At 43.1% G+C, this 22,379-nt stretch overlaps 2 protein-coding genes across 5 annotated transcripts in view; one reads left to right on the top strand and one right to left on the bottom strand.

The window, feature by feature from the left end:
• Positions 1-1,605: 1,605 nt before the first annotated feature.
• LOC122993814 (RNA-binding protein MEX3B) lies at positions 1,606-10,771 on the top strand. Of its 2 annotated transcripts, none has more exons than XM_044368272.1 (4): positions 1,606-2,055; positions 2,568-3,114; positions 5,079-5,320; positions 5,449-10,771. In XM_044368272.1, the coding sequence occupies exons 2-4, from the start codon at positions 2,634-2,636 to the stop codon at positions 6,667-6,669; spliced, it is 1,944 nt and encodes a 647-aa protein (XP_044224207.1). In that variant the 5' UTR covers positions 1,606-2,055; positions 2,568-2,633; the 3' UTR covers positions 6,670-10,771. The 2 variants fall into 2 exon arrangements, with proteins under 2 accessions (XP_044224207.1, XP_044224208.1); XM_044368273.1 differs by lacking the exon at positions 1,606-2,055 and adding an exon at positions 2,117-2,301.
• Positions 10,772-12,155: 1,384 nt separating this feature from the next.
• LOC122993634 (protein unc-13 homolog A-like) overlaps positions 12,156-22,379 on the bottom strand; it is a 33,634-nt gene continuing 23,410 nt past the window's right edge. For 2 of the 3 annotated variants that reach the window (XM_044367960.1, XM_044367961.1), the window contains 15 exons: positions 22,101-22,227; positions 21,908-22,004; positions 20,575-20,718; positions 20,364-20,441; positions 19,767-19,844; positions 19,598-19,686; positions 19,363-19,506; positions 18,808-18,931; positions 18,112-18,168; positions 17,923-18,003; positions 17,193-17,340; positions 16,636-16,692; positions 15,908-15,994; positions 15,616-15,772; positions 12,156-15,476 (listed from right to left, as the gene is read on the bottom strand). In XM_044367960.1, coding sequence (XP_044223895.1) covers positions 15,188-15,476; positions 15,616-15,772; positions 15,908-15,994; positions 16,636-16,692; positions 17,193-17,340; positions 17,923-18,003; positions 18,112-18,168; positions 18,808-18,931; positions 19,363-19,506; positions 19,598-19,686; positions 19,767-19,844; positions 20,364-20,441; positions 20,575-20,718; positions 21,908-22,004; positions 22,101-22,227 — 1,757 coding nt within the window. In that variant the 3' untranslated portion in view covers positions 12,156-15,187. Of the gene's footprint in view, positions 15,477-15,615; positions 15,773-15,907; positions 15,995-16,635; positions 16,693-17,192; positions 17,341-17,922; positions 18,004-18,111; positions 18,169-18,646; positions 18,653-18,807; positions 18,932-19,362; positions 19,507-19,597; positions 19,687-19,766; positions 19,845-20,363; positions 20,442-20,574; positions 20,719-21,907; positions 22,005-22,100; positions 22,228-22,379 lie in introns of all 3 variants that reach the window. The other variant, XM_044367959.1, reaches the window with a different exon arrangement.

Below are 22,379 nucleotides of genomic sequence, written 5' to 3'. Positions count from 1 at the left end.
CTGGTGTGTGTAGAGTTTCTTTGTATGTTCTTAGATGGAAGGCAAACATTCATATATTTTCAAGTCTGTCTTAAAACACACAGAATACTCGTCTTTGTTCAGCCGAAACTACTACGAGGCTTCAGCAGTCATTTTGTTAAATCAAGTGGGCATATATTCTGAATTTAAAGCCTGTCCTTAAAAGCTGCAACGATTAATCAATTAGTTGTCAACTATTAGATAAATCGCCAACTATTTTGATAATCGATTAATTGTTTATGGTCATTTTTAAAGAAAAAAATGTCCAAAATATTTGATTCCAGTTTCTCAAATGTGAATATTTCCTGGTTTCTATGACAGTAAACTGAATATCTTTGGGTTGTAGACTGATGGTCAGAACTAAACAAGACATTTGAGGATGTTATCTTGGGCTTCAGGATGCTGTGATCGACATGTTTCACCATTTTCTGACATTTTATAGAGCAAACAACTAATCTATTAATCGAAAAATAACAGCCCTACTGTCCTTTCAATGTACATATGGGTATAAAAGCAAATGCTCTTGATGAGATAATATGCGCTATGTTAATTACAAAGTCTGTAGATACCTAACATTAAAATTACTCATCTTAACCCCAGATAGTGGGATAAGATACCCCTGCAGCTTTTTGTTTTGTTTTGTGTTTGCTATAAGAACTACATTTAATACTCTATCAACATATTAGCCCACAGACTGTGTTGGCTTATGCATAACGATACTGTACACACTGGAATCACATTCAAACACTTTGTGTCTTTTCAGTAAATTAATAATGTTCTTAAGGGGGGCATCTCCCCTATTAAACTTGAAAAAATGTGACCCTCCTTCAAATGATTTCTTGGTGGTGCCTTGATTATTTTTAATTAAAGTATTTACATGCTTTTTTTTAAAAAAAAAAAAAAAAAAAAAAAAAAAGAATATACCTATTGCCCTCCAGCTTATCTTTTCATTGTTCTTTTTAATAACCAAGCAAACAAATAAATGCAGACACACAGCCCGCATGTGCATCAGTAGTTCAGTTGGAGCATCCCGAACGTCTCATTGGTAGCCATGATGAACACACCCTGCCATGTATGGAGCACAAAAAATGACAACAAAAAAATAAATAAATGCAGAAATAAATAATTGAAAACATAAATAAATGATGAAAAGGGACAATTAAATCAATATCTTGGGATTTATTTTCTACATTTCCATAAAGAATCTTTTATTTAGGCAGGTTTCTACATTTATTCATATATTTATTTATGCATTTCTGCCATTTATTTATTCCTGTATCTCTGCATTTATTGATTAATTTATTTATGCATTTCTACATTTATGTATTTATTTTATTTCTGTATGTCTACATTTATGCTTATGTCATTTTTTGTGCTCCATAACTATGATCACATTTATTTTTATTTATTTATTTTTTAACACATGTATCATTGCATTGACACTCATATCAGGATGCAATAAGACATAAAGGTGAAATAAAGCTTCGCCCTGCAGACTGACAGACACAATGGCAGTGACAGCAGCGGTGGCCGCTCTCCCCCTCCCACCCCCCCACCCCTTTTGCTGCATGTGGCCTTTGAACCCATTGTTGTGTCGCGGGTGACGTCAGTGCCGTGTGCGGGAGACGGAGCGGCGTGAGCTCGGCGAGACAAAGGCGGCGGACCGAGCGGGGTCAGGCAGCAGCACAGAGCCGAGAACAGCCACTGTGTGTTTTTTAACTAAAAAGGGAACTGCTCGTCTTGGATTTCAGCTGCGGTCTCCTGACGGTGCGCAGAATGAAGACCCAGTGACACTCCCAGGAACATGCGTTGACTCTCCAGAAACAGGAAAAAAAAAAACAACAGTGTCCTCTTTTCGCTTTTTTAAACGTTTTTCTCCTCCGCCCCCCACTTAGCCTGCTAGTTAGCTCACTAGCTCCTACTAGCGCTGCCTCCTCCTCCTCCTCCTCCTCCTCGTCCACCTCCTCATCTTTTCCCCCTCAAGAGCTGGGCGGCAAGCGAAGAGAGAGGACCTCGTCGACACAAAGGCAACATAAAGTAAGTTCGTGTGGTTTCAGCGCTTGTTTAATTTTAAAAATCAACACGGCCGGCTTTGAGAACGAGCACCGGCTCCAGTGTCGGAGCGGAGCTAGCTGCTAGCCGCGCTGCTCCCAAACAAAGGGGTCGACAACGTGACTGAGAGCCGCCTGTTAGCTCGCTGAAGCTAACAACAGCGTATATCCCACTTTTTTCCAAAGCCGGCAGATTTTCCTAATTCAACCAGCACGTACAAGAGTGACTGAAGTTAGTGCCGCTAATGTGTTTGTTATGTGTGGAGGGAGATGCTGTGTTTGACCGGCGTTTAGAAGCAGCTTTATCCCGACAAAACAAGCAGCCTGTCGGATGGTTTCAGATGACAGACAAGAAGCAACAACAGACAAAGCAAAGCGCCCAAACCGACACTGTTCATGCAAGATGTTGTTTATGAGTGATCGCTGCTCATCTCCACTCTTTTAATCATAAACAACTATCTGAATTTGGTGTATTAACTCAATTTTTTTCCCTTTCAGAAGAGGGTGAGCCTCACTCCCAGCAAACAGGCATCCGTGATCTGATGTGAGATCCACGGAGAGACTATGCCGAGCCCTTTATTCCACCCCGAGATTATGGACCACGACGTGGTGATCAGCAGCCAGCACAGCGGGGTCGGTCTGCCCCGAGAAACGGACCAGGAGTCCCGGGAAGAGGACCACCAAGAGGCGCTCCGCTTCGCCCTGGACCAGCTGTCACTCATGGCCCTGGAGAAGGCGGACTGTGTGGCGGACCCTCTGGACGGGACCCCGGCTCCGGGCTCCGAGGGTTGTAACGGTGTGAGTGGAGGCGGCTACGTGGATCTACAGATGCTGGAGCATCCCAGCGGGTCCAGGGACTCGCCGACGTCTTGCTCTCCATCCCCGGAGTACTACGGCTCGGGCGGGTACCACATGGCCGGCTCGCACCCCATGCTCCACGGGGAACAAAGCTCCGTCCTCTGCAGCAGGAAAAGAAGCGTCAACATGACGGAGTGTGTGCCTGTCCCCAGCTCTGAACATGTGGCGGAGATAGTTGGGAGACAAGGTAAGAGCTGGAGTGCGTGTGTGTGTGTGAGGATTTATTTGTGTGTTTATGTTTTTTTGGCCAGCTTACACAGGCAGCATGCCGCCTGGTTGTTCTTTGTTTGGGTGGCTGGCTTGCTGAACTTTCACAGCCTGCTGCTTGGTGCCCTGCTCCTCAGTGTTTGGATCTTTTTTTAATGCCAGCATAATGCGGCTTCTCCCTGAAAATAACACACCTGCTTTATTTTCATCATCTTGATCTATTTTTTTTAAAAACAGTATTTAGACTGAAAGTGTGTTGGTTGAAGTAGGAGGGAGGGGGAGGGGTGGGAGAGGGTCAGACAAAGCGGCAGATTGTCGGGAGTCTGGACATGTCTAGCAGCCTGCACCAAACAAAGGAAATGAACCGAAATATGCAGATTTTATGTGTCACAGATGCAGAACGGCCACTTTAAACACCGTACTCACAATCTTAAGTTATATATGTGATAACAGTGGAGGATTATCGGCTGTGCGGAGGAGATTTTTAAGGCTTGAAACGGGGCAGCAGGCGCACAAACACGGGACTGGGCGGTGATACGCCCTGCACCCAGCTCTGCCTGTCTGTCTGCAGATGCTCGCGGATGTAGCCGCTCCGCGTTACACGTGTCATTTTTATTTCCCCCAATTTTCTATCATTTTAACACTAAACGCTTTGCACCGACTCGTGTTGTGGGTTTGCTCCGGTGGTCGCGGCCGCGGCAGCGTTATACGGCATTGTTCTCTTTGTTTGAAAAAGCCATGCTTTCTGCTTCTCAGGATGACATCACACTCCGCGCGTCCTATTGGTCGCCGGGAATGAAGCGTCCATATTTAAAGACACAGCACCGCTCGGTCGATGCTGCTGGAGCATCATGAGTTGACAACATGAGCAGTGCATCAGCCACTGACAAGTATATTTAAGCAGACAGGCTCCTCGTTTATCCTCCCTTTGTTTTTTTTCTGATATGTTATTTTAAGATGGTCAGTCACCATATTTAAAAAGAAGTGTATATTTTTGTTTTTGAGGATTCAACACAGCTGCGCACACTGGACATGAGCATGCTGATTTATTAGCAGTGATAAACTGCATATTCAGAAATGTATAGGAACTGTTTTCTGTTTGTTTATATAACAATCACCTTTTCCATCCTTATAATGTTTTTTTACTTTTTTTAATTGTGTAATGCATCAGAGCGCCCTGATCAAGCCCCTTAAGGGTTTTTTGCACCTCATTACATCTTTTTGTTGTTTCTGTGTATATCAATTTGTATCTTTTTTATATGTGTAAACAAATCAAAACACACTAGCACACCAGCTAAAACTGATACAGTCTAATAATGCAACATCCTTGCGATAAATCCCTTCGTCATGAAGGTTAGTAATGCTCAGTTGTTGAAGCGGTTTTAAAGAGGTGTTGATTCAGTTTTCCTCACATCTTTAAAGCATGGAAGGGAAAAACAAACTTCAGGCACTCATGTGTGGAGCAGGAACAAAAAACACTGGGATTGAGATAAAAAGCCTTTATTCAATCATGGCTACTTGCAATAAAAAACCGACCAGTTTCGACCATAAAGGTCTTCATCAGGGTACAAAAGGATGAACAAACATCAAGCTAACATTTTATAAACTTGGCAGCGGGTGTAACCCAATCCTGATTGATGAGTGAACACAGGTGGGTGACAGCAATGGATCACAATGAGAAGCCATGTTTAAGATGGCACGCCTCCCCGAGTACGCACAAAGCATCCTGCACAAAAAATAAATGACCAAACCAACATCAAAATTATATACATCAAATCAGTACATCTTAGTTAAAACACTTCCTGTTTGTGTCCGTGACATAATCACACCGATCTGTGCTTGTTTTTTAAATAAATGTGTTTGGAAATCTTTAGGTGTGTGTATAGTTTTTTGGCACTTTGTTGAATATCTTAAGTGATGTTTGTGTGCTTGTACGTCTTCCAGGTTGTAAGATCAAGGCCTTGCGTGCCAAGACAAACACCTATATAAAGACTCCAGTGAGAGGCGAGGAACCAGTATTCATTGTGACTGGACGTAGGGAGGACGTGGAGATGGCCAAACGTGAAATAGTCTCTGCGGCGGAGCATTTCTCTATGATCCGGGCGTCCCGGTGCAAAGCTGGAGGACCTGGAGGAGGAGGCTCTCTCCCTGGACCACCACACCTACCCGGACAGACCACCATACAGGTACTTAAGCTTCTGCAGCTCAGTCATCATGCTGTTTTTCTCAACGTTAGTTTTATTAATGTCTCATAAAACTACAGTTCAGTTTTTTCAGTTCAGTTGTTATAATATTTCTCTTGTCGTCGATCCAGGTGAGGGTTCCCTACAGAGTAGTTGGTTTGGTTGTTGGACCAAAGGGAGCAACTATCAAGCGCATCCAGCAGCAGACTCACACCTACATTGTGACACCCAGTCGAGAGAAGGACCCGGTGTTTGAGGTGACCGGCATGCCCGAGAACGTGGACCGAGCAAGAGAGGAGATCGAGACCCACATCACCCTGCGAACTGGAACCTTTGTAGACCTGCAGGGAGACAACGACTTCCACACTAACGGCACTGACGTCAGTCTAGAAGGCTTAGGCGCCCTGAGCGGAGGGCTGGGGGCATCTCTGTGGTCCAGGGCTGCCAACCATCACTCTGCGCCCCCTCCTCCTCCACCCTCCCCGCCTCCTCCTATTCCCATGTCCATGCACCACTCCTCCGGCCGGAAGGTGTCTTCCTCAGTCGCCTATCACTCGCACAACGGCGGGATGAGCTCAGACAGCTTCAGCAACACCCGCAAGACCAACGAGGGAGGCAGCCCCACCAGCCCTTTTAGCACAGGCTCCAGCAGTGCTGGAGGAGGTTTCACTTTCGGGGGCGACTCCACCCCAGGGCTGCCCTCCTCAGATGAACTGGGCTTTGAGTTCAGTGCTTCCAACATCTGGGCACCTTTTGTTAACGGAGGAGCAGGCAATAAGACGGCCGGCTCCTCCCAGCAGCAGCAGCCTCTACGTCGCAACAGCAGCGGCCTCAGTGGTGGCGCCATCACTCCACGATTGTCTCCAACTCTGCCTCAGGACACGGGTGTGGGCCCCCTGGATCATCCGTTAGCCCGTCGTGCCCAGAGCGACCCCCTCAGCACTCTCTCCTGGCTACAGTCTGGCAGTGCAGGAGGCGGCTCCTTCTCCGGAGCGTCCAGCTCCAGCTCCGGCGGCTCATCAACCGGGTACTCCTCCTGCTCGGCCTCCTCCCTGCCTGGCGGCTCGCCCACTGACTCCGAGGGAGGCAGCAGCGGAGTGGGCCTCAGCTCTGGGATGCTGAGCCGGCTGAAAGGCGGCTCCGGCCCCGGGGTCGTGGGCCTGGTTGGCGTTAGCCCCGGGGTCAACAGGGACTGCTTTGTGTGTTTCGAGAGTGAGGTGACAGCAGCCCTGGTGCCTTGTGGCCACAACCTGTTCTGCATGGAGTGCGCTGGGCAAATCTGCCAGTCAGCTGAGCCAGAGTGCCCCGTCTGCCACACCCCCACCACACAGTGCATCCGCATCTTCTCCTAATGGCAGGGGGAGGGGGAGGGGGGACATATTGAAGGGTGGGGGGGCAGGAAGAAGACTGGAGTGGGGCACCAGCTGTGGCGGCAGCGGCGGCGATGGAAGGATTCACACTAATAACCTTCACACACACGATGGACCATAATAAATGCATTAATAGAGATGATGATACTATACGGATGTTGATTTATTGCTGATAACTGTCAAGATTAATAATAACAATAATAATAATGACAATGACTTATTTTCAGAGTGAAGTTAATTGAAACTGGTCTGCAGACAGTTGGGGCTCAGACAGTCTCTCGGCGGTGAACTTATGGAAGGAAACTAGTGTCTTATCTCTCTTCAGGCCTTCATTTTGACCCGGAGCAGCCCGCTCAGCTCGACGTCGCTTCGGGCTGCCGGCCGTCGGTCTGTCTCGACATTTTCTTCATTCTGGCTTATTCAGATCTCTGCCTGCTTTCTCTCTCACAGCCTTTCCTTTTGACACTTTTGTACTTAACAGATATTTTTCGATGAAGCTGTCAACGAGGCCTGCACTTTTCTACTCCTTATTTTAACGTTCTCGACAGGACGCAAAACTGTTCCAACAATCCCTTGCTTTCTCTCTCTCCTCTGCTCTCACTCATGCTGTTTGTGACATTAAGCGGCGGGGGGGTCGCTATTTTTCCGTACGCTTGGAACTTTTTTAAAGGTCGGCATGTAGTCAGGCACCTAGCAGAACAATACACCCAAGAGACCTCTTGAGGATGAATTCCAGTTTCTCATTGCCACATAATAGAAATTAGCCATCAGTAATGCCAAATGAATGCTGTTAATAGAAGCAAACATGATCAAATTCAATAACATGGATTTGGATGAGTCTGCCCCACATTTCAAATGTGGTTCCCGCATTGATTCACATTAATGATCCTTTTTTTTAAAAAAAAAAAAAAAAAACAACAACGTAGAAACGTACCATTAATGATACTGAAGGAATGTGACTGAGGTCAGTTTTCTGTACGTTTGGGCTGCCTGACAATCCCTTTACATCTCTCTCTCTCTCTTTCTCTCTCTCTCTCTCGTGTGTGTGTTTGCATGTGTGTGTTTCTGGGTGGTTGCGCCCACTCATGCTATTCTTCACATTGGCATCATTGTGTGTCATCACCATGAGAAGGTTTCTGTCCCACCGCCCCTCTCCTTCAACTTCCCTCACAGTCTTATAGGAAAGCGTCGCTCTGATCCATCCACACCAGGACATTCTCTCCCCTTCACATCCTCTGTCTGTTACATCTAGATCGGCTTATTTAGTGTTTTCTACTAGTTTTTTTGTTTTTTTTTGACTCTTGACTGTCAAGTGTGTGGCTAACAGACATATTTTGAACTCTAGGATGAGATAGGGCTTTTCTGATGTCACACGTGAATGTTTTGTCCAATAAGGGGTCTTGGTTAAGGAGAGACGTCTCCTCCCACATGAAACAATAATAAGGGGCTCGATTAAACCGTTTGTTTTTTTCATGCACTGTAAAACTCCCCTCTAAAAAAAAAAAAAAAAAGGAAAAAAAAAAAAGAAACAGCTCTTACTGTTTTGTTAAGTTTTGGTCTTCCACCCCACTCTCACAGCAAAGCTGTATGGCACTCTCTCAAATGACACACTGTCGTACCCGTATAGCGCCGTACTCCTGGCCAAATGTAGTGCACTATATGGATAGTTGTTTGAGATTTGTCCTGTGTTTCATAGCATTACTCAGTAACTCCTGATGAGGCGGTCGCATCCTGTTTTGTGTTTTGTGTTTTTGTTTTTTGATCCAGTGAGTTTGCAGTAACTGCCTCCTTTATAGTGTTAATACTGTATGTGTGATTTGGGCGATGTCGACGTGATGGTACACGGTTGCCGTTAGCGGCCCTTCTGAACATACTGGGAATCAGCTCATAGAATGAGACAAGCCATGACAACTGAATTAAAGCGACACACCTAATTCTTAAGGGCTTCCTCTGACTGCACAGACATGATCACGTTTTCAGGCTCACACAGTAGAAGAAGAATTAACTTGTCCTTTATGGCAGCTAGTAGCTAGGTCATCCAGGGCTTCCAGACACGCTTTGTGTTCAAATCCCAGCAGCTGCAGAATGTTTTGCTTCTTGTTGTTAATGATTTTTTTTCTCTCTCTCTCTCTAATTGGTCTGTCATCACCTGGTCCTCAAATCGCATACTCTTAGTGTAGTGTAGGACGCTGCAGTGTGGACGTCAGGAAGGGTTGTGGGTTTTTAATATTAAGGAAAAAAGGGTAACTCTTGCTTGAGTAAATAATTGGCAAAGCCACACAGATAAAAAAAAAAATGTGCAGTTGCTGCTGTGCTTTGGTGCTCCAGTCAGTATAATGTTGAACTTATTTGCTGTCTGACTGTTCGTTAGCTACTTGAGGTGACGAAGGGCAGTCGCTCCACAGAGGAATCTTAACTAATAAGCCGCTGTCCTGGTTGAGCGCAGCAGTGCACTGATTCATGTGTCCATACGTGTAGGAAAACTCTAAACCAGGAGCCGAACCGGTAGTCTTTGTGAAGACTAACTCATGGTGCTTTGGTGCAACTCTCTACTGAAACACGGTGATGAACAAAAGCTGGTTGGTAGTAGGGCTGGGCGATATGGACAAAATCAAATGCATATATTTTTGATCAAATACCTCAATATCGATATTGAGACAGTATTGTAGGGATGACTGTTGGTGCTTTCACAAAAGATTTTTGATAATCATCAGTAATGTGGATATAATGACTAAGTGAGTAAATGCAAATAATAGAACAGGAATAGACGACACTTGCAACAATGCCATATTACAATATCCAAAATCTAAGACGATATACGGTCTCATATCGCGATATTGATGTATCTGTATATTGCCCAGCCCTAGTTGGAGGCCGTTTAGTTCTCAGACTCTTCAGTGCACTGTAGACCTGACAACCCTGATCTCATTCTCCTCGCTGCGTCCAAACCGGCAACCCATCCCCTCGTTGGGCTCCGATGTCAAACGTCGCTTTTCGTCTCTTCCCGTGTTCACTCGGAACAGATGCAGGGCGGCGAATGTGTCTGAACGGACAGATCGGTCATGACTGTTTGTGTGAGTCTGTTGAGGCCAACCTTAAAACTGTAGCCCTTCTTAAAACTGTCCAAGTCGACGTGTTGAGGAAATAAAATGTGTCATTTTTTCTTTGCCAGATGGGTCTAATGTAAATCCTGGCGTTGAACCAGGATGCTTCTGGCCAATGAGAGAATGTTAGGGTTCATGTACAGTAGTTTAATTGTTAAAAAGGTACAAGTTTTTTCAGATAGACTGCTGATTTTTTTTAAATTTCTTTTAGCCAAACGTATCCCCCTCCCCCATTTCCTTCCTAAAGGTTTGAAAACAGGGTTTCCTGAGGCATGCTAGCCAGTGACCTCTGACCTTTTTTGTGATTAGAGGGGGGGATGCGAAGAGAGCCATGCCAATAAGGGGTGACAGACACCCCTCAAGCCTCCGCTCTCCTATTTTTGCTTTAATTCTCTTTGTATGCAGAACCAAAATGTAAACGTCAGCAAACTAGGTTTCAGGCCTGACCTGTGTGTAAATATCCTGAATACAATCATTGGGATCTTGTTTTCACAAGCAAAATGACTTAATTGAAGATAAGTGTAGTTTCTAAAGAACATGTATCATTATTTGTAAGTTAACCATCTGCATGTCTTCAAGCCACCTGGCATTAGCTAATAATTTTTAAGATAAAAAAAAAAAAGACTTTTTACACATTTTATTTTTTACAATTTATTTGCTTACCTAAATATCCCAGACAATAATGTGACCCTTTTTATTACTTCAAATTTATTTTTATTTTCCATTTTTTTATTTTCCTTATTTCCTGTGTACTACATATAGGCAATTTATAACAAAATGAGAAAATTATTGAAGAAATTTTAAAATTGAAATATATTTTATTTGAAAGTTTATGGACCTTTTAACCGTGAGCCGGGAGAATTGTATAATCATATAATTTGAGCTGACTTGACGGTTATGAGAAATGTATCAAGAGTTTTATTTTTTATGCTTCTTTAATAAAGTCTTGTTTTTGGTTTCATTTTTTTACTGTAAAATGATCTTTTGAGTCTTGTGTCTTTATTTCTGCCCAGTGCAGAGTGGAAATGTGCAGCGGCTGCATTTTTGCCACAGGATGGCAGCATAGACATAGCAGCAGCAGCAGATGAAGGCATCCTGTGAACCTGAAAGTTCTTACATGTTGTTTACATCCAAGTCCAGAAGAGTTTTATTTCTTCAGTCACTTTGGCCTAAATCTAACATTTAAATGGATTTGAGTAGGCAATGAAATGTATTATGTTGTCAGAAGCACAGGCTGAGTACGTGTACAGTCTATGATTAGAAGTAATGCTGAAAAGATTCATCGATCTTTGGTCAGTTGATTGACAGAAAATGAATCAATTTTAATAACAGTCATTTATCAAGCAAGAACGTCACCGTTCAAGCTTCTGAAAGCTTTGCTGAGTCTTTGTGCAGGGTTTTCTCTGTTTTATCTCATTGTAAATTTAATATTTAAATCATGAGCGGCATTTTTAAAAACTGTTTTCTGACCTTTAATAAACTGAACTAGAGCTGATATGATTAATTGATTAGACAGTAAATAAATTGGCAACTATTTTAATCAATTACTCATTTAGTCATTTTTTTTAAGGGAAAATTCAAAATAATTGAAGGTTCCAGCTTCAACAATGTGAGGATTTGCTGCTTTTCCTCGTCTTACATCATAGTAAATTAAACATTTTGAGGTTTTGGACTGTTGTTGGATGAATATTATTACATTTTCAGATGTTTTATAGACCAAATAATTAATTGATTAATTGAGGAAAATAACTGGCAGATTAACCAATAACGAAAAGTAGCGTGACAAGTACAAACTGTTCACCAGGGTTACACTCTTCTTTGATCTACAGGAAGTTTAAACATTTCAGCCAGAATAAGAAATATACTTTTTCACACTAATTTATGAAGTTCAAAATTCCTGCAGACATTTGCTCTAGATTTGCCCAAACTAAAAAAAAATTAGCCTCTCCTTTTCTCCACTAATGAGAAGGAGCTAAAGCATCTGTTTCAACTTGTGTAAAGTGGTGATGTGTGATATCTCCCTCCCTCCTCCACAGGGAGGTCAGAGGCCACGCTGAGAACAGACTGAGCGCTCACTGAAGTGGAAGCCGGTTGTTCCAGCTGAAGGTTTGTGTCAATAACACCCTGCTGTCCCCATCTGCAGCATCTGTTAAAAAACACTGTCTGAGTCTGGCTTTTTTTTTTCCAGAGGTGAAGATTGAAATTGTTCTTAACTTGTTGCATAAAAACTCCAATTAAACATTCTTAAATTGGATTATTTATGTTTTTTGGATACAATAACTAAATGAAAACATATTTCCCACTTACAAATCAAGCTGCAATAACATGATTCTCAAGTACAAGAAGGAAAAATAAAGCAAAAGGTTAGATTGTGACACAAATGTCCTTTTAATAGGAAGCAGATCACAATCGGGCTGCATTCCAGTTCCACTTCATCCTCATTAAAGAACGATCAATAATGATAAGAAACAAATTAGAAACATCCTCAGTAGAAAATAATTCTCTCATGCGAATTCTGTGTTCACACTACATTCATATTGGTTACAGATGACATATTCACAAGCCTTTTGGAAAAGAAAAAAAACAAAACAAAAACACATTGATGATTTATCATTACACAGGTTTGGAAATTAAAAACGGAGAAAATAAAACATCAAAGAGACACGTGCTGGCACAATAAAGTTTCCCATCATGCAATTGTAGTTGATTCTATTCACAGGGTGGGCATCATTGGTCTCCACAAGAGTTGTGTCGGCGTGCATGCATGCATGTGTGTCATCTTACATGTGCCCCTTTGTGCTTGAGCATAGATTGGTGTGTAGACGTGTGTGTGTGTGTGTGTGTGTGTGTGTGTGTGTGTGTGTGTGTGTGTATGTGTGTGTAGGTGTCGTCAGTGCGTGTGTGTGTGTACGCACATGAAGCAGGCAACCAACAAGCCCCCGAACCGGACGATCAATTCTTTTTTCTTTTTCTTTTTTTTTGTTGCTTTTTCGGCTGTAACCTGGGATTGCTTAGACGACAACATATTAAAACAATGTAACTGCACGGCAAGCTCCTTTTTAAAAGGGCTAGTTCACCCAAAAATTTAACGCATTATTCAACGTTCATATGTGTTGAGTGAAATTTGGAGGCCTAAATCGAAAAGGCATGAGGCGGCTCTGGATTGAACTATCCCTTTGATGGCAGACAGAAGGCTCTGCTGGAGGATAAATAACATTCAGAGGATTTGTATTTGGTAAGAATTCAACAGTAATCAGTAAAAGACAACACGTGACAGGCCAGCAGTGATGTCTCCACACAGCAACAGGAAAAGCTCCTGCGGCGTTTTTACTCGCTGTCACTGACATCATTAAGTTTCACAAAGAGACCACAAGACAAGCTGGACTACGATCGTGAGTGTTTGCTCACCTTTTTGCAGTGAAAGGTAAAAGGGTTCATCAACACACGTGACAAGACTGAAACTAATACTTTAACACCATAAAATTCTTGGTGGTGACTCTGATGGCTTCTTTCTTTGAAAAAACAAACAAACAAACATGAGCTCTGCTTCGTGCAAATTTGGTCCTACTAAAGGCAAATAGTAATTTAAGGACAAAACACATTCCCTCTCTCTTATCCATAAAATATGTCTGGTGCTTCAGAGAAAAAGCGTGCACACTTCCAACAGGAATGGGCATTTTTATGAGTCCGTAAAGAAAATATCTCAGCGATATACAAAAAATACCCCCAAAAAGAATCATAAGTCTCCCATTCCTTGGATCTGGATATTGCGGTTGGTTCTCCTGTAGTTATATTGACAGCGCATACATTTTGGGTGTGTAGATACAATATATTGCTCACAATCTCATAGCCCATTTTGCAGCTCACACACACACACTCACACACACACACACACACCTTCACACACATGCAGGCACACAATAACAAAAAGACACAGCAGTGTTCACAGAGGGTTTGTTCTTCATAAAATCCACGAGGTTCAGTGAACATACAAACAAACCACTATTGCCTTTAAGAGATGAGTTTGGATACGTGTGCGGGCGTTCAGGAGGACGAGTGTTCCGCTGAGCATCGTCGTGTGTCCTCTGGACTTCACGTGGATTTGTTCAAAGTTCCTCCACAGTGTCACTCATGAAAGACTTTCTGAATCCTAGCGTGTCTGCAGTGTGGCCGTGTTTTTTTTTTTATTTTTATGGCAGAGCAGGAAGGAGGGCGGGTGGTTGGTTGGGGCACGTGGGGGAAACAAGAAGCATGGGCAGTATGTGTTAGTGCGTAAACTGACGTCCCAGTCCACTGATCCCGTAGCCCTTTTTGGAGTTAATGTGCACTCTAGGGGTGTGGATGTGTTAGATGCTGGGGTATTGCTCCGTTGTCGTGATGTGAAGTGAGAAAAAGTGGCCGCGACTTCTGCCTCTTCCGACACATCGCATATCAGACTCAGCGTTTTTTCTTCCACTGTTGGCGTGTTTTTCTTCATGATGAGGAAGGTGAGTCAGATCGTAATTATAAAACCTTATTGTACCGGGGTTATATGCACCATGCTCACACAGGTAAAATATTGGAGGCACCCATCTCTGATGGGAGGAAGGGAACAGTTGCCATGGTTACAGGAAAGTGAATCACAGTGTTCCTGGGGGGTCAACATGCAGGACGTTAGTACATTACAGGACAGACTAGCAGTGACGTTGCCCCTGGACACTGATCTAAGGTCAGTGTTGTGGTTTTTCTCTATTTGGGTTTTTGGGCATTAGGAAGCTGATCTTAGATCTGTGCCTGAACTCAAACTTACACGACACATCACACCGTGGAAAGACTACGCAGAGCAAACGAGGGCGAGGAGGGGATTGGAGGGGGGACGACGGACTGGAAGAACGACACACAGTCAGGCAGGCAAGCGGACAGACGGACAGAGCGTAGCTGGGCGAGGACTGCTCTCCTGAAGACACAGAGAAGCAAAAGTGCAAAGTGGTCGTTCTCAAACTATTCACATGGTTTTGTTTGTCTGCGTTGCATTATTTCACATCTAAATGTACAGCATATAAAAGGTGTGATGTGTTATAGGAAAGGCTGAGTGAGGGATTGACAAGTGCTCGCTAATGTGTGGCTAACCCGAAACCGAGAGGTCTGAGTAGGGCAGCTGTCGAAATATTCAAAATTAAATATGATTTTTTTTGTATAAACATATTCCTCCATGTTTGCATTGATAACGTTGCAATGTAAATGTTGCATAATGTATGCAGATATATGTACAATAGAGCATTTTCATGTGTGTGCTTGTGTATTGCACATGGTTGTCTTATCTATGAAGGTGGGAGAACTATATGTGTGCATAATCCTATGTCTATCAGGTACGTCTGGTGTTTTTGTGCACATATGCGCTCCTCTTCCTTGCTCCTTCAGCTGCGTCCTTCCTCTGCTGAGCGCTGGTCCGACTTGAGCTTGACGAACTCTTTCGCCACGTCGTCGTTGTTGCGCTGTGAGAGGATGCGCAGCACCGTCAAGCCCGTCTCGTCCATGTGGACACGCCTGCCCAGCGGCATCCAGCAAGTGACGCTGTTCTTGTTGGCTATGTCCTTCACCTGCAGCACACCCATGCCCACGGTGCGGTCCTCCCTGGCGAAGCAGTAGTCCTTCACACACACCTGCAGCTCGTAGCTCTCTGGACCGACCTCGGTACCCAGGGAGCTGAAATAAGACAGCAAACGTTACATGCCTCGTTAAGGGTGTTTTAAGTGGGTTAATATCAATATCAGTGAACAGTTAACCTTCTCAGCTCTGGATCTCCTGGTACAAAGATGTCTGAACTACAGACAGAGATACTCACTACTGGAAGCTCTCATTGAACTTAGGTGACCAGGTGTTGTTCTTGGACTTAGTTGCAAATTTCCTCTTCTTGTCACTGAGGTGAGGACCGATGATGTAGACTTCCACGAAGGGCCGGAAACCCTGCGCCTTCCATTTCAGGTCATTAGCAGCCACCACTGGAGGAAGAAAGTGAGTTAAGTAAGACAAAGAAGGAAGGTGAGAGAGGAAAAGAACAGAACATAGAAGAAGAATGCAGATATTGTTTTTTTTTTTTAAATAGGACAGGAGTGCAGCCTGCACTGTTTTTTTACCTTTGACACTGATCTTATGTTCTCCGTTAGGTTGGGGTAAGATGTCCACGTGCATGACCACCTCTCCAACTGCATCCACTCCAGATGCTGTAAAGACACATTCAGTAAGTGGTTGATTGAAACCTGAGATGGCCATGAGTGGTGTGTTTCACAGTCCGCAATGTAGCACAACTGAGATTTATGACTTGAAGAATTGGGATGCATCAGCACATTGTGAACTAAATTTAAACATGCTGAAACTACACACACACGCACGCACACACACACACACACACACATGTTCTCTGTTATAATCAGATGAGCAGGACTTGGCTGAGTAAAGCAGCTTTTGAAAGAAGGAAAAAGAAAAAGGAGATGAATTTGAAAGAATCCAAACCGCAAGTTTCTAGAGAAATGCTCAAAGTCACTGCGGTGCTTACATTCAAGCTCACACCTGGTCTGCTGTTTTGGACATTATCTTTCTGTGCTCACTCTAAATACAATACAAACTTCGTCCTCCACAAATATTACTATGCATGAGTCATACTTTTTCTTAGTTAAATAATTAAAAGAAGCTCGAACAGGAAAGTAAAAAGGAAGAGAAAGAAGAAGAGGCAGAGGGAGAGTTGAGGCTGTGCCATGGGCTGCTAACTGTCTCGAGTTATCGTTTGTCTCTTGGCAGTTTGATCACACAGATGTCTGAGCTGCTGTGGGACATGCAACTTTTACATAACACTGCTGACACGTACGTTTCTCCGGTGGTGTGTCTTCATTTGCTGAGTACCTGATCCCTTTCCCTCCATGGACTGAGAGGAGACAGAGGACGACAGCAGAATAACAAAAAAGATGTTCGTTAGGACAGCATGTAGAAAGCACAACACACAAAATGGTTAAGAGGCAAGGTGGGGTGTGTGTATGTGGGAAGTAATAATATCTGCATATGAATGAAGTGGTTTCAATACCTGGATGACTACAGTGTCCTTTCATTTTCTGCTGATCTAAAATCTGTCTGTGGACATTTATTCTGTATATAACTAAAACCAGCAAATGCAAAAAGCTTTTTTTTTCTGTAACTAATTAAAGTGAAATGAAACATTTTCTCTCAACACTGTAGGCAAGTTATTCTATTTAATCCCATAATCCCATTTAATTCCATAAACTATAGTAATAGTAAGAAAAGGCAGCAGAGCTCTTTGAGAGTAACTGAATGCATTTTTGTGTGAAATTGTTTGAACCTGCTGTGTGACTGTGTGTGTGTGTGTGTGTGTGTGTGTGTGTGTGTGTGTGTGTGTGTTTGAAGTTGTACCCTGAGCGTTCTGTGAGAGGACAAACTTCCTGATGAGTTTGTCTGTGGCCTGTGTGTACAGAGACAAGGCGTAGCGCAGAGACTGCAGGTCTGGACTCTTTTCCAAGAATGTTTTCTTCAGGCCCACACCACCGGCATGGAAGTATTGCTGCATAACAGGTACAACATGACATGTATTTTAGATAAGTATGTGTCAAACAGATAGACAGTGAGAAGACACTGTGAGCTCTAAGTGGAAAAACTTGGGTGTGACGAAACTGCCTTGTGGTGTGCAACAACCTTGTCAGCCTTGGACCTTTGAAGCAAAGCCAGGATGATTTGAAGCTGGTTTGGTAACTCAAACACCAAACAGGTATTTTCAGTAGTGTGCAGTGCACAAAGTATTATGTCAGTTCATCAGAAATTTGACACTAAAAATAACAAATAACATATTTTACCAATGACAGAGGTAAGATGAATATTGTAGGTTGTGCAACAGAGAAGAGCATTCAATTTTGAATGATTTTGAGCCCATAGATTCACTGTATTTGCCTAAGTAACATACTGTTGTCAGCTACACAAAGTGAATCTGAACCTAAAACCAGAGTACAAATCTATCTTTATTAGTGAGCGCTCCAGGGAAATTTCCTGTTCCTGTTAGTTAAGTATTTTTAGTGGTAACCAAATCAAAATATAACAAAAAAAACATAAGAATCAAGAGCAGTAATGTGTCTACCGACCATTATCATACCTTAATAGTGTCCAGTGCCAGCTCTATTACTGCACACTGTTTAGGAGTCAGAGCTTTGGCCTCCTCTCGGCCCATGTGTTCCTGTGGAACAGACAAACAAAGCCCTCAGTTTATACCACTACAACTGTTGAATTATTCATTATAGTAACATTTCATTGTTAGGAATTTTGCTTCCTTCCGTTTTATCACCTTGAGCTTGGAAAGCTGGCCTAAATCCTTAGCAGCATTGAAGATCATCTGGGTGCCCTGTCAAGCAGAGACGGACAGACAGGTGAGTACAGTAGAGTCAAGAAAGAGTGGTGTTTGAGAGATGTGCAGGTGAGGAAGATTTGCAGAGTGAGAGGTGAGTTCTGGAGGTTTGGTGAAGACAGTTCAGTAGGAGAAACAAGAAATGAGCCTCAAGAGTGAAGGGGAAACAAGTAGCTACTCTCATAATGTAGATCGCAATTGAAACTGGGTGAACGATTCAATTTTGGGAGTAATTTTCAAAGAGGGAGAGAAAGAACGTTGAAATGCTTTGGACAGGTAGTGTAGTATGTAAGGTTAGCTTAGATATCCACACAAAGAGAGGAGGAATACAACTGTGACAAAGGCTACAGAAGGTGGTGTTGAGGCTCCCTCTGTTCTGTGAAGTGTGGACTGTTAGTGATGTTTCTTCATGCTTAAAGAGAGACACACACTCACACATACACACACAAACATGCTTGCACACTCACATACTTACAATAACCTAAAGAAGGAAGGGAGAGAGAATTAGGTCATGTCGAGATAGATGGTCAATGTATAATCACAATGGGACACTGTATTGAAAGGAATTGAAATTCAGAAAAAGAGCGTTTGGAAAGAAGTGGAAATAAAGTGAGTATGTCATTGTTTATTACATACCGTCTGGTCAGTGAGCGTAGGAAGCACAATTGTTTTCTCCATTGTGTTCATCACCAGTTTCCACAACTCCTTCAGCACTCTCTTCAGAACTGTCTTCTCACAGATCTTAGCAAACAGCGACAGGCTGAAATACAAAAACACACAATCTCTCAACTGACAAACTGACTGTTATGATCATTAAATATGAACAGTATTTGTGAGCGTTGGGTATTATTTTAAAAAAATTCACTTGAATTTCAGCACCAATTGAAAAAAAATCTTTATGTGTTTTAATAAACCCCCTTTTTCATTTAGCAAAATATGCCAAACTACAATTATTTGAGGAAAAGCATCCGTACAAGAACTTTCTCTAAACAAAGTCTAAACTCTACAGATTTTTCAGATTTTCTGATTAACATCAAGGAAAATCTGATTAAAGCTGGGAAATAAGAATGTGAACAAACACTGAATGCCAACTATTAATGCTTGCCAGTTTTTGATACTGGAACTGGATGCTGCAGACACATTTGGTCGGTGCTCAAAAAGTATTGATATTTGATATCCAGCCCGACTCACTTGCTGTCCAGGAAGTCCATGATGGGCTGAAGGACGTTGTCCGCCTCCTGAACCACGCTGCCATTGGCCGGTACAGTCTGACCCTTGACCTGGGCAAGTATGTCCCCCATCTGCCTCACGTTGTCCTCAATCTGGGGCTGGAAACTAACAACACAACAACATACCTTGACATCAGCTAAAGAGGCTGGTCGTGGAATCTCTTTGTTCCGGGCAGGAATCAAACAGACACACCCACCTGACGGCAAAGATGTGGCTGAGGTCGTCCATGACGTTGTTGAGTTTGTTCTGCAGCTCCTTTAGAAAGTCACTTGCCTCCACATTGAGCTGGAAGAAGATAAATAGGATGAATACATGGATGTCAAATTGGCACAATCACAACAAAAGCTGCATGTATGGAAACTTACGTCTTTGCCTCCCATGGCCTCGAACATCTTCTCCAACTGGACTCTCAGCTGCTGGATGTTATTGATGATGATACATGGCTGAGGAGAGACAGAAAAATCATTACACACTTCTCTCTCTTTCACTCTCTCTCTGTCTGCTCCTAGCTTTTTATTGTAATCAATCAAGGTTCGTCCTCCTAACTTTTTTTTATTGCTTCTTTGGCGAAAACACTCTTAGTGATGCAGGGCAGGAGAAGCTCAACTTTTCAGTAATTACTGCTCCTCCGGGGCTCCTGGTCTCTCTGGGAGTGCAGCCCACTTTCCCCCGAGCCGACACCACATTCAGCTAATTACACAGCCCTAATTTACTCTGAAACATTGCAACCTGGGCACGGCTATTACGCTAAAGTATGGTCTATTGTGCTGAATTAATTTAATTAACCTGACCACATATAGTACACCACAATGCATACATCTCAAAACTGATTCTTGATGGAGCTCAAATCAAGTTATCACCACTCTTTATCCCCCTGACACAAATTTCCATCTGATACCTTGTTGCACCAAACTTTTCCTCTGTGTCTGTCTTCTATTAAAACATTTGTGTCAGCCACCTACCACTTTCTCCTTCTTGACATGATTTGGAAAGTCCTTTGCTATGATGTCAGCGTAGGACAGCAGGACATTACCGATGGTCTAAGAGAGAGAAACAAAAGAAAGGAATGAGTGCACAAATACAGAAATAAATCACACATTAATACTGTATGTTACATGAAAGTCACTGCTAACGTTAAGACATTCTCTGCAAGAATTTGAACGTGAAAGTCACCTTGGCGAATCTCTTCATGTAGTTGCCGACAATCTGAGGGTCTGGACACTCCAGTTTGCGGATGATTTCAAAGCTCTGATTGAGCTGAGAGAACACGTCCACCACTGAGCAGGAGAACAAAGCGTGCTCTGATGTGACCTGGAACTGGAGAACGAGAAGAAACAAGAGGAGCGGAGAGAAAAATATGAGAGAGGACAAGACTGTTTCTTGGTGCTGATGGTGCGGCACATAAAAACACTCAAGGTGGTGTTTGATTCCCATTAAGGGGCCACACATGGGAGAAGTTCACAGTACTGCAACAGATCATGGACAATAAAACTGACCTCTGTACAGGCGTTTCTCACATCGTTCATATTCTACATATCTGCATTAGGAAGATTTGTGAAGCGATTCCTCTGAAAACGTTTGGATCGGAGCGATGGAGATGATCAGAGGGTTATGATGGGGAGCAGAACCCTCATTAGCAGTCCGGCCATTATCCCAGAAGTGAATAGTGTTATGGTATGTGACTGGGCCCGGGGACCGCCGTTTCGCTGACGCAGGTAAGAAGAAACTGCCTTGGCTGACATTAATTGGACCCAAAGGATTCCTAACATATGAGCTGGGAGAATCTTCAGCTGCTTAGTATCGACCTTCTTACCGTGTGGAGATGTAGGCGTGAGCGAGGCTGAGAGTGTGAATCGGTGCGTGGTGTGGGTGTGTATGTATGTGCGTACATTGAGTTGTGCTGTAGCATCTGCTCTTCTCTGCAGTGAAGCTTTTTTTCATTTGCCTTTGGTATTGAGTCGGTATTGATTGCCTTGAGGCCTTCAACCTGCTCTTCTCGGTCTGGAATATGCTGAGTCAGGAGAGCTGATGTGAACTTCCTGAATTTGCATGAGAAATGCATGAATACATGTTTTTGGATGGGGGGGCAAGTGCTGCAGGTAGGAGGTCAAATCTTAGCTTTTGTATTTTATTGCTGTCTCAACAGAATTTGATTGTTGAATTTTAGTGAAACTTTAGTCTTACATGATTATCTCATCCGCCTTTGTGCAGTTCTTTTCTCCACTTTGGTCTGTACAATTTGCTTTCACATTTAGCAACATGAAAAAAATTCATATTCATATTTGTAGAATTAGAATCAGTCCGTATGTGATTATTTTGAATATAAAAATCAACGTTTTTTAAAAACTAGGTCTTTTTGGGTGTAGTTTTGTATGTAAGAGTTTGTTGGTTGGTGTTTTACAGCACTTGCAGGGATGTGAGCAACAAGCTGTGAATTCTCTAGCACCTGTTAATATGCTGGGAGGGTACCATTTTACATGTGAAGGGTGCAAATTAAAACAGTTACCCCGTCTTTTTTGTCCCTTTCCAGGGCTCCATGTAGAAAATCTCTGGATACTTCCTCATTTTCGTCCAACCACATGATGACAAATGGCTCGAACCAGCTGCAGAGGAGAAAATGAGCAGCAGTAACATGAGTATCTGTCTCGCAGTGATAAATGTAGGAGGAAACGTTTGGATGCTTTGTAGAAAATACTCACGCAGGATATTCAGGTACATGCTTCTGGAAAGTGGGCAGCTCCTTGCAGTACTCGTTATAGAGCCACTTCACCTTGAAGTGCAAGTTCATATAATCTGCGCTTTTACACAGGCGGTTTTTCTCATGCTCTGAATATCAAAGAGAAAGAAAGAAAAGTCCCACTTCATCAGCACTACTGCGCTCTCTGTCATGTATTCTCTCAACATTTCTTTGAACATGTATTCCCCAACACAAACTAAAGTCACGTGTCCCCTTTTCCAGGCATCATCTCCACCCCCTC

Source organism: Thunnus albacares, chromosome 12, assembly GCF_914725855.1.
Source record: "Thunnus albacares chromosome 12, fThuAlb1.1, whole genome shotgun sequence".
In the NCBI taxonomy this organism is placed as follows: domain Eukaryota; kingdom Metazoa; phylum Chordata; class Actinopteri; order Scombriformes; family Scombridae; genus Thunnus; species Thunnus albacares.
Note: the sequence above shows the minus strand (reverse complement) of the source record. Positions and strands in the feature narration are given on the sequence as shown.

Coding starts and splice junctions, on each gene's coding strand:
- LOC122993814 (XM_044368272.1), top strand. CDS start 2,634: ATGCCGAGCCCTTTATTCCACCCCGAGATTATGGACCACGACGTGGTG. Junction 3,115..5,078: donor GGAGATAGTTGGGAGACAAG/GTAAGAGCTGGA, acceptor TACGTCTTCCAG/GTTGTAAGATCAAGGCCTTG. Junction 5,321..5,448: donor CCGGACAGACCACCATACAG/GTACTTAAGCTT, acceptor TCGTCGATCCAG/GTGAGGGTTCCCTACAGAGT.